The sequence below is a fragment of the Bactrocera neohumeralis genome, chromosome 2 (assembly GCF_024586455.1).
Source record: "Bactrocera neohumeralis isolate Rockhampton chromosome 2, APGP_CSIRO_Bneo_wtdbg2-racon-allhic-juicebox.fasta_v2, whole genome shotgun sequence".
Classification (NCBI taxonomy): Eukaryota; Metazoa; Arthropoda; class Insecta; order Diptera; family Tephritidae; genus Bactrocera; species Bactrocera neohumeralis.
This window is the reverse complement of record NC_065919.1, coordinates 16,752,687-16,769,184: the sequence shown is the minus strand read 5'-3', so window position 1 is coordinate 16,769,184 and position 16,498 is coordinate 16,752,687. Positions and strand designations below refer to the sequence as shown.

Below are 16,498 nucleotides of genomic sequence, written 5' to 3'. Positions count from 1 at the left end.
TGCTTGACCGCAAGCTAGGAAGTAAGGGTGTTCGACTTGATGTTCGGCATTATTTTGTTTTTCACTTTCGTAGATAAGACTGCAAGAGAAAAGAGCGCACACGCACACACTCACATGTCTATATGTTTCCGTCTACATATTTATGTAGAACATATACATACATAATGCTGCGTGTTAAATTTCTTTACTCACTGACTGGCATATACAAATATATTGGCGGCAAGATTTGTGTGGCTGCATATGTGTGTACATAGGAATGTGTTAAAAGGAGCTGTGACATTTATGAATGAATGATATGCAAAAATGTGCATATGTGTGTCGGTGTGTGAGTGTGCGTGTGTTGCTGTTTGACTTTTGTGCATACATACATATGTATATAGATGTGCGCTGTGATTTGTGTAAAAATCATGCTTTAGCAGTTGTATATATGAACACAGTTAACATACAGACAACTCCATTGAAATCCCTTTACTACCCTGTAGGAAATTTTGCTTTGGAGAATATATGAAATATATTGCAGCTAAATTTTTTTAAGAACATAATTTAAATATATTTTTGTAATTGTTTAAGTCAATGTAGGCGCGCCAATGTTTAATTTGATCCGGAAAAGCTTGCGGAAAAGCGTGCGGTCTTAAGATGAGTTCGCTGCAGTGCATATTTGTGTTTCGAAAATAGAAAAAGTCAAGCAGTGTTAAATCTGGCGAAGAAGTTGGTTAAACGCTGGCGTTCCAATACATAAGAAATACTGAGGAAAGCTTTTTGTGTTCTTTACAGTAACTCAAAATATTCATTTTAATCTGGACAGCTAATCTTTGAAAACAATCCATTGGAAACGAAAGATAAAATGACAAACATTCTGAGAAAAATTCATAAGAAATATTGGGAAAAGCTTTTTGTGTTCTCTACAGTAACTTAAAATATTCATCTCAAGACCAGGGTAACTAATCTTTGAAAACAATCCATTGGAAACGAAAGATAAAATGACAAACATTCTGAGAAAAATTCATAAGAAATGTTGGGGAAAGTTTTTTGTGTTCCTTACAGTGACTTAAAATATTCATCTCAAGACCAAGGTAACTAATCTTTGAAAACAACCCATCGGAAGCGAAAGATAAAATAACAAACATTAAGGGAAAAATAATTTGCGGGTAATCTGAGGTCGGGAAAAGAAAGTGGTTGAATTTTTAAGGGTTTATAATGGTTTATCTCGATTACTGGCAAATCTACGAGCCCCATAGAAATAAGTTATATGGCAATGTCGTAGGTAATGAAAAGGTCTATAACTTCTGTTTTAGAGTTTTTTTACATAAGCTCAAAATGTGTGTCAAATATTCAAATAACAAGTTTAGGGTTTTTTATTTTTCCCCCTTATATTGACGTAATGACGAAAAAAATCCCATATTTTCAATCAAAAGTTCAAACATGGAATGTATTCTTTTTATTTCCGTACTTCCATGGTGGAATAATCTCCTCATTCGACCAAAATTTCTGACTAACGAGTGACCTTTCAAGTTTGGTTACAAAGTTGCCATTTCCCGATGGAAAAGCACTATTTTATCATTAAATTGCCAATCTTCGTCGAATTGTACTAATACCCAGACATGTTGTTGTTGTAGCGGCAGAAAATATTCCTTAAGTAATTTGGAGGAGTGCTGCCGTGTTAGATAAAAATCCAGTTATGCTGACCCGATAGTCGTGGGAACGACGCTCTATCGACGCTTTTGCCTCTCTCCAACTACAATATATTTCTCATGCGTTAGAGGCGCCATGGGGTGGTGAGATAAATTATTTATCGTACCGCCCTCATTATTAAAAATTTCCTCTAGTATTTTTCAATAAGATGGATTCAAAAATAAAGAATTACCTAAGCACGTGGGGAAAACTGAAGCACAAACGATTTTAAAAGAGCATTTAGAAGCAAGTGAGCAGTCGTTGGGTAAGACAGAATTCAAACGGTGCCTTCTAGAGTATGTTTCCGGGAGTTAGTGTATAAGAATGTTCAATAAATATGTGCCAAACTGTATTTCATCATACAACTTGGATCTTTGCATGGTTTACGAAAAAAAAGTCATTTTGGAAAGACTGACTAATACTCGCTGGTTGTGAGATACGCTGAAGACATAAGTTTGAAGGATTTTGATATCCAATATAAGTATAAAAGTACAAATATTTTTCTTGCAGGGGTTCACATTGCAAATGTTGAGTTTAATGTTTTTTTTTTTTGGTGTATGAGTGTACGTAAATCAGCATTTACTCTCACTCTCAGTTATCATCAGGCACTCGTTCACTTTGAAACAACTTCACATCTAATTGTACTCCTGATTACTGATTAAACATTTTTGCTCATTTTTTTGCAACGCCATTGACCTCAGTTATAGTCACAACGAGCCTAATTGAAGGGTTGTATACACACGAATAACCCAGTGAACAAAAATGCTTAGGTCTAAGATACACAAGTGATATGCATTTGAACAGACTTTTTTTACATTACAAAGATCCGGCGTAATTCGCTACAGTCTTTAGCACCTACAGATATATATACTGTTATTACAATTATGCAAGTAGTTTTGGGGAGTACCACAGACATTACTTGGCGGAAGTTTACTTGTAAAATTCCATGTCATAACGACTTGTCTTTGTCTGATTGACATAGAGCCGATAAAACTAATCATCCTGACAGACACTGCTTGCCGTTCTCGCTTCGAAGTTAAAGAGGAAGAATCAATTGACTAATCGCTGTTCTGAAGATGCTTCCGATTTTTCAAGTTTAACCAAAACACCTTACATTTCGAACCGATCCCAAAATGATACAAGTACCTACTAGAAAATTTTTGAGCATCGATCAAATGGTCGTGTCTTTTGGTGGTATAAAACGATGAGCTAGTTAAAACATATTTAAGTAGTTTGAAAGAATTAATACTCTTGAGGTGATCAGAAGAAAAGTGCGACTTTCTTTGCACCGGAAGGATCAAGTGGAGAAGGAGTTAGCTTGATATATTCTGCGTAAACTCATTTTCATACAGATTCAAATAGGGTTAGATCAAGCACTTGGGTCAGAATAACAGACTTGGCCGGATAAAATCTGCGTCAATTCTGTTAACTTAGAGCTGGCCGTTGTGGAAATCGCTATTCTCGATCTTATCGATAATAAATTTTGATGGCAATAGCAGAATTAAGTTATCCATAGAAAATTTTTGCTTTTACAACTTTATTTATTTTAGAGCCTTCAAGGTAGGTGTAAGAGATCTGTAATTAAGAATTTTTTAAAGTAAAAATATTTTGTTAATCGCGAGACATATTGCTCCAATTGCACTTATGATCGGGAAGTACATCTCCGAGCTGTTCGCTACGAAACGAGGTTTCAGACACGGAGCATCCCTATCGTGTGATTTCTACAATTGCTGGAGAAAAAATACGAGCTGCAGAGCTAAATAGAGAAGGTATATCATTGGTCGCAATAACCGCGCAACCGTTCTGTCGTTAGTTCTGCTTTCCCCAGAATCTACTTTGTCCATAATGGATAAGGAAGCGAGCAAATGGGTCTGGAGTGAACGAGAGTAAGACGAAATATCTCCTGTCATCAAACAAACACTTCTCGCACTCGCGACATGGCTCCCACGTCACTGTTGACAGTCATAACTTCGAAGCCGTAGATAGTTTCGTCTATCTTGGAACCAGTATTAACACCAATAACAATGTCAGCTTCGAATTCCAACTCAGAATAACTCTTGCCAACAGGTGCTCTCTCGACGAACAAAGATAAAACTCTACAAGTCACTCATCATTCCCATGCTTCTATTTAGTGCGAAGGCATGGACGATGACAACAACTGATGAGTCGACGTTACGAGTTTTCGAGAGAAAGGTTCTGCGGTATATTTATGGAACTTTGCGTATTGGCAACGGCGAATACGGCAGTCGATAGAACTATGAGCTGTACGAGATGTACGATGACATTGACAGGATAAAAATCTGGGTCCGTTCCCGTTACGAAGACCCGACTATCGTGGTAACACACGCGTGCTGTTAATAAGGACCAATCCAGGTCAATTTTGATCTTGAGTGTATGTATGGTTTGTAAATATTATGTATATTAGCTAATTGAAAAAGTGATCGAATTATTCTTAAAATTGTTAAGTCATAATAAGAGCTAGAGATAAAATTTTAAGTTAAATTATTTGGCATCCTGTTATCTGTTTATCTGAGGGTTTTGTAATTAAAAAAAGATAGAACCCTTGAGAGTGCGGTTCGTCAGGGGCCCTTTTCTGTATCTCGATTCGAAAATTTATTCTATTCGAAATTCGGATCTACTTTATAATTATCCGAAAGTTGTACCACCCTGTGCCAGAATAAATACGTACAATTTTCGTTTTTGCTTTCTACAACTCAAAAGCTAACGAATATTTTATTCGAAAATTGGCTTGAAAATTCGAAAATCGAGTTACAGAATGTAAAAAATCCGAATTCGAGTAAATTTTTTTTCGAATCGAGTTACAGAATAGGCCCCCAGGTTAGACCGGTCGGCTACTGCAATCTTTGATCGTGCTTTTCTAGAAGCATCGTTTACAAAGTCGGTTGGCTTGATTTCTCAGAAACTAGGGAAGCGATCTTATTGAAAATTTTCACAGTTCTTCTAAATAGGATGACCTTATGATTGATCGAAAGAGCTTTTTTCGATTATAACTATTTTTTCAAGGCAATTTGTGTTAAAAATTGGTCCTAAAATCATACTTTTTTGTTCTCAACTTTACCAAAAATTAACATTTTTTCCAAATCCTTCGATTAATCACGATCTATACTCATCAACTAACCTAAACTTACTTAAACTCACCTCGTCTCTAACTACAATTAAACAGGTATAACATCCGCCGACATATAATTAAATGAAGTAAATATGTATTACTTATATGTATCTGCCATCTGGCAATAAAAAGGAGTAGTAGATCTATGTATGGCGTGACAGCCAGCCAGTGAAACCTCACCTAACCTATGTACTAATGAGTATAAAACGCCGAAAATTGAATTTTGTTATTATTTTATTACTATTATACTATATATTTTAAGTAGCGTCTTGCTACACATCTCTAGATCTCTAGTTTTCATTGTACAAACCACGAACTGCAATACGCGTTACAGTTTAAATACATTCCATTACACCATTCATAACAATTTTATACATGTAAACAGGCCGACTCGTGTATGCCACATATGTACTTGTTCAAACATGCATACTTTGAAAACAATAAATATATATGTATATAGTATATGGTTTGAAAAAATAAACACAGAAAAGTCTATAACCATTCATAAGCACTTGTAATTTTTTATCCGCCATAACGGCTTTAGCGCGCACCACCGTGCGCATGCCCGGCGCGCAGTACGGCACTAATGCCACTACCACCGTCTTCCGCTGGAGGTTTGTCTTTCTTTGTCACATTCTTTTCTCCCTCTCCATCACTTTCCAAGTTCTTGAGCTGTTGCATCCACATCTCGGCGTAAACGCCATCCTTATGTTGCAGCAGCTCCTCATGTCGTCCACGTTCGGCGATGTTGCCATCCTTAAGCACGAGTATCTCATCGGCGTTTATGATTGTGGAGAGACGATGCGCAATTACAATTGTCGTGCGATTGGCGCAAACACGCGATAAGGCCGCTTGAATATTTCGTTCGGTATTGGTGTCGAGCGCCGACGTGGCCTCATCGAGCAGCACCAACACCGGCGCTTTGAGCAGCGTGCGCGCTATGGCAACACGTTGTTTCTCGCCACCGCTTAGACGTAAGCCACGCTCACCCACTTTCGTTTCATAGCGTTCGGGGAAGCCCAAAATCCGTTCATGTATATCGGCCAAGCGCGCAGCCTCGTACACTTCATCGGCGCGTGCGCCAATCTTGCCATATTCAATGTTGTAGAAAATCGTGTTATTGAAGAGTACAGTGTCCTGTGGCACCACGCCTGCGCAAAAGAAAGGTTGTAAATAGATTTAGAGAAATAAAAAAGGTAAAGAAGGCTAAGTAAGAAATATATTTAGATATTTAAGTGATTGTAAAAAAATAGGATTCGAAAAGAGGTCTTGGTTATTAAAAGAAGCAACGAATAAAAGGTCGAAGAGGACTAACTTCGAGAGAAAGTTCAACACAACTCTGAAGAAGACTCTGACTCAAGTTTAAACGAGTGTCTCAAAAAAACCCTCTCACGGCGGTTCGCCGATGGGGTCGAGAATAACGGAGGTAATTATTGTTAAAAAGTGGGTTCCGGTACTAGACTATCAATTTCAACAGAGAATGTATTACAGAGAAATTATCAAAACAAAGACAACCTTAGTTCTATTCAAAAATGACTTCAGGCAGTATCAACTTAAGAGATCAAGTACTTGGGCACAGTTACGTAGAAGGAAAGGAGATGGTTACGAAATGTGTCAAAAACTTTCGTTCCTACGAGAGTCGGCTCTACGTAATCGGAACGAATCCGGATTTTTTTCCGGTCAAAGACTGTCAATTCGGCACCATTCTACAAAATTATATTAATGCTCTGCCGCTACAACAACAACTCCGAAAAGACAATTCTAACGAAAGTTCTGCCTTTTTGGAATTGTATAATATACGTAATCATAATAGGTTGTTGTTGTTGTAGCGGTAGAAAACATTCTTGAAGTAGTTTCGAGGAATAGTGCCGACTTGACAGGCCTTGGTTGGATAAAAATACAGGTCCGTTTCAGTTACTTAGACCCGACTGTCGTGGGATAAATAGTCATATGTCGCAGTACATGCCATCATTAACCTTTTTTATGTAATATATTCACTTAAAACTTTAACAGACAGACGGAAATCAAAATCGGAAATCTTAAATGAGTACTGGCGGAGCACACGGGCCGTGCCACACATTACGAAAGTAAAAACATTTTATATTCTTAACTCACCAATTGCCTTTCTCAAACTCTGCTGCTGCACTAATTTGATATTCTGTCCATCGATTAGCACCGCACCGGATTGTACGTCATAGAAACGGAAGAGTAAACGTACAATTGTGCTTTTACCCGCGCCAGATGGTCCAACAATGGCGACAGTTTTACCCGGTGGCACGCTGAAGCTCACATTGCGCAATACAATCTTCTCGGGTGAGTAACCAAAAGTTACATTCGAGAATTCAATGCCCGCACCAGCGGTGATAAGTGGTGCAGCACCAGGTGCATCAAAAATTTCCTGATCCTCCTTCAACAGATCGAACATGTTCTCCATATCGACGAAATTCTTCTGTATAGCACGATAGTAGGTGCCAAACCAATTGAGCGGCATATAAAGATCCATAAGGTAGGTGAAGAAGAGTACAAAGTCACCGACGGTGAGCGTCTGATGATGCGCAACTAAATAGACACACAGCATTGAGCCGCAGAGCAAGCCGAGACAGAGTATAATATTTTGAGAGGTGTTAAGTAAGTTGAGTGTCAGCATGGAGAGGAATTCCTCTTTCTAGGATTAAAAAAAATATATATTAGATATATTTGTTAAGTTAAATTTTTTGTATATGTGGGTACCTGATATTTTACGATGGCCTGCCGGTATTCCTCAACCTCATACTGTTCAGCGCCGTAATATTTTACAGTTTCGAAATTCAATAGCGAGTCAACACTGCGTGCACGCTGTGCATTATCGGCTAAATTCATGCGACGCTGATACTTAGTGCGCCATTCGGTAACCAAAATGGTGGCCACTGAAAAAATTTATATTTTTTAGGTTATAAACAATATTTTTATATACTGGGTATTTTAAGTTCGTCACGATGTTAGTAACACCCAAAGGGAAACGTCGGAGACCCTACAGAGTATATGTATGTATAAGTTATCAGCCTGACGAGTTGAGTTGATGCCCGTCTATCTGTCCGTTTGTATATATGCGAACTAGTCTCTCTTTTTTTGAGCAGTCGATCTGAAGTTTTGTAAACGTGCTTTTCTCACTAAGAAGCTGCTCATTCGTCGGAAGCACCGATATCGAACAACTATGGCATATAGCTGCCATATAACCTGACGGAACAAACTCAAGTCCTTGTAAGGAAAACTTTTTTTTTTGAGAAGCTATCTTCTCGAAATTTGGCATAGTCAATTATCCAAGGTATCGCTACAATTTCCGAGCAAATTATTCAGATTGGACAACTATAGCATATAGCTGCCATACAAACTGATCGATCAAAATGCAGTCTTTGCATTGAAAGCTTTTCATTTGAAGATATATCATCACGAAATTTGGCATGCATTATTATCCAACATAGCGGTACAATTTAAGAATATGCTGTTCAAATCGGACCACTATAGCATATATTTAGCTGTCATTTAAACTGACCGAACAAAATCAATATAAAGGTCTTTTGAGTGTGAACCACCAATCTTCATTCTACAAAAAAATTTCCTGTGAAGGTTATTACAGCTTCGGTACAGTCGATCTCAACGTTTTTTTCTTGTTTTTTCATCATTACTTACAAATATACAAAAACATTGTGAGAAACACAATCAGTCCAAACCACCAATTGAAAGCGTAGATGAAGAAAACCACAGCTACAAGCAAATCGACAATAGTGGGCGTAATCGAAAAGATAATGTAGTTTAATAAATTATTAATGGAGTCTGTGCCACGATCCATAACACGTAAAACTTCGCCAGTTTTGCGTTGTAGATGCCAACGCAGTGAGAGCTGATGCAAATGACTGAATAGATCGACTTCAATTTCTCTCGTTGTATACTGTTGCACGCGTATCCACAGGAAAGAACGTAAATTATTGAAAAGTCCCATAGTGCCAGTGCCACCGCCTTGTACAAAGGATAATGCAACATAGACGAGTACGAAATCCCAACGGAAGAGTATAGGCGGTATGGTGAGGCTATCCACTGCAATCAGGAAACATGTATGTATATTAAGAAATTTAATTATATAAGATTATTGTTGACTTACCCAGCTTTTTGCGATAGATTGGCAAAAATAGTTTAATAACGCGTCCAGCAATTAGCAATAATACACAGACAACAACAGATAATTGTAACATCACGTCTTTTTTGGGCCACATGTAGGGAAATAGTTTAGCCAATTTCTTAAAGGCATTACGAAAAGCGGAACCCTGCTCTGTATTATTGTTGCTCGCATTGGATGGTTCATCGAGATGCACATAAGGCCGCATAATACCGGGTGCCTTAAGACCCAATATGAAAATCAATAGTGAGGTTATAAAGCGCGTAACGAATAAAGCCATTTCCACTTGATCTTTATTGCTGTAAAAAGAAAGAAGAAAGGAATGAAACAGTAATTAAGTAAAAACGGGAAACTACAAGAGATTTTACCATTTGGCATATATGTATATGTAAAGCATACAAAAATATAATGTCGAGTAAGTGGTATACAAGAATGGCTTTTAGTTTAGTTTATATTACAATTTAAAGCAAAATTTATAAGACACATTTCAAATTTTATTGTGAGCAAATAAATTATAATATATATACTTATTTCATAAATTAATATAAATTTGTATATTACATATAAATATTGATTTCTCTTTGAGTACTAACGTTTTAAGTGTGAACCACCAATCTTCATGTCGCAGGTTTATGAATGCCAGTGATTCATTGATAAAACCCAAAGTCCAAAATAGTAATAATATGAGGCCATGACCTCGCGTCGGTAGTGATGGCAGCTGATAGAAGCGTTCCTTCAGTATAACACAAACTGAGAAAGGATATGATATGCAAATAAGTACAGTTGAGAGTATCTAAAAATAAAAGAGCGAAATTTATACAAATATATAATGAAAAGCTAAAGTTTTTATACACAAAACTCACCATATATCCATAAACTGCATGATCTGGGTAGACACGTGCATTTAAGAGGAATCTTACTAATGCCAATATAGGAAAGAAGAATAATAGAAAGAGCTGCAAAGCGTATAAGCGCGATTTGGTGATATGCGTCGGATCATTGCGTGTGGCATATTTGCGATACATTAGTAGTTGTACTGTGCCCATGAGCAGCATAAAACCACTTGCCACCCCATTGCCAATTGTGTCCATAAAACAATGTGATATGCCATTGTTTATCCAAATTTGCGAAAATGTTACATTCGGCGGACAGTAGAGCATCTTGTTTTTTCTTGATGTTGTTTTACTTAGATGCTGAAAGTATATGTGAAAATACTACAATGCTGTGTGCTTTATAAATATCATAAATAAATTAGTACATATTACACATAATTGGTGCAGTGTGTATTTATGTACAAATACGTGTGTAGATATAATTGTCGTTGAGCGCTTTGACGGACGTCAAATTGATAAGAAAAAAATATACGGCGAATTGTGATTTGACTGAATTATTGCAAAAGCAGCTAAGCTTAAATTACAACATAATTATTTCACAAGAAATATTTAGTTTGCAAAAATGGCACGGTTACATGGGCGTTGACGATGACTTTTAGTTTTGTAATTAGTTAGGATATCTAAAGTTTTTGAATGCACGCCAACCACTTATACCAATATATACTATGTATGTTAAGTTTGTCGCAAAGTTTGTAACAGCCAGAAAAAAGCATTGGATACCCCTTACAATATATAAATAAATGATCAGCATTACGAGCTGTGGCAATTTAGCCAACTTCGACTCTGTGTCTGTCTGGAATCTTTTGTATTTGTAAACCAAATTAAACTTTTTTTCTGCTTATATAAATTAAAACATAAATTACTTAATGCGATAATTGCTTATCAGATCATACACGAAATGGATATCTAATAGATAATTCCTTGATTTAATTATTATTTCATAGGGGAATAATATTAATTTGTAGGCGACACGAAATGCAAAATGGGAATATGTACTTAATTAGCAAGTCTGATTTTGATCTATATGGGTTTTGTGACACTCGCCTGCCCAGACAATTGATAATTGAAGCAGCAAACAAACAAACAATTGTTAGATTTTATTTCCATCGAAGTTTAGCGTAAAACAACAACAATACGAATAAAAATTTGTTGTAAAATGTTTTTAAATATGTGTTATTAGACTGGACTGAAAACTTACATATATAAATGTTTAATTTTTCTATTTGTGGTTATAAGAGGTTGTTTATTTCTTGTGGAAGCTAAAGCAAGAACATGTACATACCTATAAGTTGATTATTTCCTAGTTGCTATAAACTGGACAAAATTTTACTTCCGATTTTGTACACCCTCCGTTTTTAATCTAAACCATTTTTCGTGCCTGCAACAACACTGTAAAGATGGTTTAATAAATTCTCGGTGCTGTAATTTTAATTATGCAATTTTTGGTTTTACGCACTTCAAATTTTACTTTTCGGAATGACTTTCAAATTACTCTGCGCCAGAGATTATTTTATAGTGATTAGCACTTCACCGATTTTATATATTAAAATTACAACACTTGTGGTATATAACGTTGCATACTATTCTCTATATTAAAGTATTGTTTTTAGATTTTTAATAACAAACGTTGAAATTTCTGCATAAACAATAACTTGGCTGTTTTAATTTAAGATATAAATTCCTCCCCAATTTTCTTTGCCTGCACAGCTGACAGGAGTCAATTGTCAAATGTTTACTTTTAGAGATGTGTAACTGCCATTGCACAGATTTAAATCGGTAGAGATATACAAGTATACCAATAGTTGCTAAGTAAGTAAGTGTATGACAGTATAAAAAAATTAATTATTTATTATTATTAAATCAAAAAGTTATTTTCGAAATTGTAACATATTTCACAAGTTTTTTGGTTCAACGTATATTCGATTACATGTATATCGGCTACTGAGCACCCTGTGAATTTGGTTTTCTTGTCAATCTGAGTTACCCTATACGAACTGAACATATGTAAAACTAACGGAAAAGGAAACCATTTTCTTTTGTGTCGCGGTTGTTTCTTTTCGTTGAAGCCAATTTGATTAATTGAATAATATTTATGTGAAATTAATAATAGTTCAGCGAATAAATCAAAAATTGCCGGATATTAAGAGTTAAATTAAAATTCCGTGTATTTAAATAATCGTGTGCCTTCTATATGTGTGCGTTGTAAGAAAAATGTAAAACGGGGAAGAGTGTGTGTGGCTGCAAAGTCGAAGTAAATGTATGTGTTTCACAAAATTGTTAAGAAATAAGAGCAAGTCAAGTTATATTGTGAAAATGTTTTAAGTGTGTTCCTTTTCAAGTGTTTAAAGTTTTACTATGTGTTTTGATGATAATATAAAGCAAATTTACATAGCGTACCTTCATATGTTCAGCGGTTTCTTAATTGCAGCGCCATGTAAGTAGTAGATTAACAGGCAAATATGTATATCATAAACAACACAAAATCAAATTATAGTGTATTTGACTATGTCATGTACTATATACTTGTTTATTTATTGTCAAACCGAAAGTTAAAAGTACTGTGATTTGAAGCTCCACATTTAACAAATGGCATTAGTAGTCTGTCCTGCAATAAATTCAGTTACAAAGTTTACAACGTGTACAAATAATCAGTTGATTGTTTGCTTTAGTTTAATAATATTGTTGTGGGGAGCTGAAGAATGTTTGTTTACTGCAAAATAGTTCGTTTTTCCCAAACTTCTGTAGTCTTGCAAAAGAGAAATGATCGTTCCGCGTTTATTTTGTTTTTATTTTTTAGCGATACTGCATAACAAATAAATAAGGTGCGTGAGATAATCGACAGTTTGTCATGAAATTGTAAAAGCGGTGAAAATAAGATATTAAAATAATCAGTTTGATATTGAAAATAATTTGTTTGATGCTTTATTTTTTCAACTACACTTTCTTACAATATTTAAAATATATTTATAGATACGTATCATATACATATATATATAAATATGTTTTTCTAAATATACTAGACAATAATTAAGTAAAAAAATAAATACAACTTAAAATGTAAATATATTTTCAAGATATTACTACAATTATTTGTTAAAAGTTTTTGAGAACAGCCACTGGATAAAGATGATTTTAAAACATACACTACATTTCTTATATACTGTAAAGTTTAGTATATAAACAAAGAATTTAACTTATTTGCTATTTGTGATGGTCGATTTAAGGACGTGATGAAATTATGTTTGTGTTTAAAATCTAACATTTTCAATATATTATTTTTGCTACATTTGTCGTACTATGCTGTTGGCATATTACATAACACTGTACAACAGTAATTTGAAAACCTAATAAATGTTAAACTATTTTTTAAAACTAGTTTTTATTTCCGAGTGAATATTTAGTTTTTTTGTTTGTAATAGCACTGAGTACAAGAATTTCTGTAATATTAGTTTACTTGTGCAAATATTTTAAATTGCTTCGGGACTCAGCAAAGTTACATATATTCAAGCATTTTAATACAAACAAGAGTTTAAATTTCATTTATACTTGAGAAACTTGTGATCACATTTCCACTTACTTATAAACCTGAAATCAGTTTCAAAGTGCTTCCTGCACCATTGTTGTGTTTCGTGCAATAATTATACATACATATGTACATGTAGGCGTCCACTTAGTGAACATGAGTTGCAATACAATTGCATGTTTGCTCTGCAGTTGTGAAATTCGTTGCTGAAAAAATGATTTAGACCAAATTATGAATTTATTTTTCCCAATAACGGTTGCGCTACACTCCCTGCAGTAGGTGTGGCCACAGTTACAGCACTACCCACTACACTGGCACCCGTATTTGCTGCGTCTGCAGTACCTGCGCCCACGTGATTATCTATTGGCGGCACAGCTTTGCTAATAAGATGCAAATTCTTTGCATTATTTGCCTTTACAATGTTATTATAGCTATTATTGTTGCTTTTACATACGCTATCACAACCATTTTTGGTAAATACCACGCTATTTAGATTTTCGCCTTCCAACAAGCGTGCTTTACTACTATTCAACTGGTGATTTAATGGCAAATCAATGTCGTCTTCGTCATCATCAACACCATCAGGCTTATAAATATTTGATTCACTATATGATTCATCAAGTGATGGGCGCCGAGGTAAAAGTTGTGCTGAAGTATTTGGCTCAGATCTGCCATTTATACTGCTATCTTGTGGTTCGTCAACTTTAATGCCTACTTGGAATTTGATGCGTTGACTATTGATCACATGATCATTATCGGCACGTTCACTTGATACCAATGGGGAAATGCTTGGTGATGGCCTCGGGCGTACGCGTGCCAATGCCGGTGTTGTCGGATGTAGAATGCCGCTTAGATTGGAATTCGAGTTTGATTGCAATAGATGTGTAAAGCTGTTACGGTGGTTATTCGCTAAATTGTTATTGTGATTTTTTAGTGCACCAGATAGCGGTAAACGTAGATTGGCCAACTCGTTGTTGGCATCTTTACGTGGCTCACGCAGCGACCGACTGCTGTAAATGTCGCCGTTGAGCCCATTTGTTAGCTTACCCATAGTCACTATGTGCTCGTTGTCTTGTTGTTGTTTGACATTATCCAGATAGTAATTGAAGTCCTCGGGTTTAAATTCGTTGCCATTCAATTTTGGTGATGATGACGAGATTTTGCGCTTCACACGCAAAGTCGGCGTTTTCGGTATGCTACTGTGTTCAACTATTGTCGCTGGCGTTAACTGCTCACCCTCTGAGATCTCGGAATGTTGCTTTTGCAACATAACACTGTAACGTTGCGGCGGATGTTTGAGTGAGGAACGCCGCCCGTGCAGCAACTGTTGTGCCGACACTGAAGGTGACTCCGGTTTTGGTACTTCACCCTCGAGCCAATATGTGAGCATTTCGCCTTTACCCTTCATGGGTACATAACCCCGTTGTGTGGTTATGAATGTGCCGAATTCATCTAATGCCAATTTGGTATTTTGACTAATGTGTATACGTAGCGCTTCGCCATTCGATTCCATGCGTGACGCCGTATTCACCGTATCGCCGAAGAGACAATAGCGCGGCATCTTTAGACCCACAACGCCAGCCACACAAGCGCCCGTGTGCAAGCCAATACGTAGCTTTAGTTGATCTTGCGGTCGATGGTGTATTCTAAATTTATGTACGGCGCCAAGTAGAGCCAGTGCTAAACGTGCAATTTCACGCGCATGCTGATTACCATTACGTATGGGCAAGCCGGAGACAACCATATATGCATCACCTATCGTTTCCACTTTGTAGACATCGAAATTCTCGACTATGGAATCGAAACAAGTGTAGAGATCGTTGAGAAATTGCACCACCTGCATGGGTGTGCTCTCGGCTGAGATGGCGGTGAAACCGACAATATCACTGAAGTAGATGGTGACCTGATCGAATGTTTCGGCAACCACCGGTTGCCCGCTGATAAGCTGCGCTGCAACGCTCTGCGGTAGTAGCTGATACAGGAGCTTTTCGCATTTCTTCTTCTCCTCAATGTAGTCTTGTGTACGCTCTTCGACAAGCTCCTCCAGATTATTGGCATACAGTTCCATGCGTTTAAGCAGGTTGTCCACAATGTTTCCGGTCTCGTTGTCTCTGTGTGAATAAAATTTTTATATTTTTATAATTAAAATCTTCAACATATGCTTTAAGTGTGTGTATACTTATTGATTCGACGTATGTTTGATTTGAGTGCATTGAAGTCGGGACGTTCAAGCGGATCCTCAGCCCAGCACTTGATCATGAGGTTGTTAATATCAAGGTATCCATCATGCTCATCGATATACGGGCGAAATGGCGAAGATATATGTTCCGGATAAGCTTTGACTAGTTGAATAATTTCTGAAAAAATGAAAAGAATATTATTTCAAGAAAATTAGGGTTCAATGGCTGCTTCTGATCAGATCAGATCTTATAAGTCGACAAAGCGGCTTGAAGCTAATACAAATCTTATTGGACTCTGTATCAAGAAGTAGAAGTAGTTCAAATAGCTTCTACAAGTTGCAGTTGAGTTAGAGCCCCTAGGGAAAGGCTAACCTTCCTGAGTGTGAAGAGCTCACAAGATCTTTTGTGATCTAGTTTGGGTGAATAGGTCGTGCGACAATAATAAAACGCACAAAACCAGAGAAGGCAAAAAATATTGTCTGTATTTATTTCATATTGGTTAAAGGTAGGTAAGGTTCGAATCTCAATGGATTAACGATTAGAAGCGCAATTGATATGTACATCACCATTTGTTAAAACAAAATTGTCTGGCTTCCAACTATAGTAATAACTTCAAATGCATTAGTTCTTCAGGAAACCTGAAATCAGTATTATTTTTAGGTATAAAAACTTATAGAAATTCAGTATTGTTTGGCATTTCTTCATAGAAAGACTAAAGCCTGAACAACGTTTACAAATCGTTCAACTTTATTACGGAAATTCCCGTTCTGTACCGAATGTGTTCGTACCATACTATTCTAATGCTAATTTGGTATTTTGACTAATGTGTATACGTAGCGCTTCGCCATTCGATTCCATGCGTGACGCGTGCTTCGCACCATACTATTCACAACACCATCATCCATATTGGAACCCGGCATTCCTTATTGGATTATATTCGACCGAATA

General features: G+C 36.4%; 3 protein-coding genes across 9 annotated transcripts in view; 1 reads left to right on the top strand and 2 right to left on the bottom strand.

Moving 5' to 3' along the window:
- Positions 1–5,017: 5,017 nt before the first annotated feature.
- LOC126755782 (ATP-binding cassette sub-family B member 6) lies at positions 5,018–11,570 on the bottom strand. Of its 2 annotated transcripts, XM_050468518.1 has the most exons (9): positions 11,304–11,570; positions 11,130–11,236; positions 9,818–10,147; positions 9,548–9,747; positions 8,940–9,253; positions 8,471–8,875; positions 7,532–7,707; positions 6,917–7,466; positions 5,018–5,952 (listed from the first exon to the last, which is right to left on the bottom strand). In XM_050468518.1, exons 3-9 carry the CDS (start codon positions 10,112–10,114, stop codon positions 5,342–5,344), a joined length of 2,553 nt encoding a protein of 850 aa, XP_050324475.1. In that variant the 5' UTR covers positions 10,115–10,147; positions 11,130–11,236; positions 11,304–11,570; the 3' UTR covers positions 5,018–5,341. The 2 variants fall into 2 exon arrangements, with proteins under 2 accessions (XP_050324475.1, XP_050324471.1); XM_050468514.1 differs by having other exon boundaries at positions 11,130–11,570.
- Positions 11,571–11,954: 384 nt separating this feature from the next.
- LOC126762743 (F-box/LRR-repeat protein 7) overlaps positions 11,955–16,498 on the top strand; it is a 346,320-nt gene continuing 341,776 nt past the window's right edge. Inside the window, exon 1 of the mRNA XM_050479743.1 lies at positions 11,955–12,281. The gene's annotated coding sequence lies outside the window, so the exon portion shown is untranslated. The remainder of the gene's footprint in view (positions 12,282–16,498) is intronic.
- The window catches only part of LOC126762687 (atrial natriuretic peptide receptor 1), a 188,038-nt gene continuing 184,279 nt past the window's right edge, over positions 12,740–16,498 (bottom strand). For all 6 annotated transcript variants that reach the window (XM_050479624.1, XM_050479633.1, XM_050479660.1 and 3 more), the window contains 2 exons: positions 15,550–15,727; positions 12,740–15,481 (listed from right to left, as the gene is read on the bottom strand). In XM_050479624.1, the coding sequence (XP_050335581.1) occupies positions 13,600–15,481; positions 15,550–15,727 (2,060 nt within the window). In that variant the 3' untranslated portion in view covers positions 12,740–13,599. The remainder of the gene's footprint in view (positions 15,482–15,549; positions 15,728–16,498) is intronic.

Bases quoted from the DNA above. Each gene is read 5' to 3' on its own strand.
- LOC126755782 (XM_050468514.1), bottom strand. From the start codon at position 10,114: ATGCTCTACTGTCCGCCGAATGTAACATTTTCGCAAATTTGGATAAAC. The intron at 9,254-9,547 runs GTTAGTACTCAA...TTCTTTTTACAG, and splicing joins TGGTGGTTCACACTTAAAAC to CAATAAAGATCAAGTGGAAA. The intron at 5,953-6,916 runs GTGAGTTAAGAA...TCTTTTGCGCAG, and splicing joins GAGTTTGAGAAAGGCAATTG to GCGTGGTGCCACAGGACACT.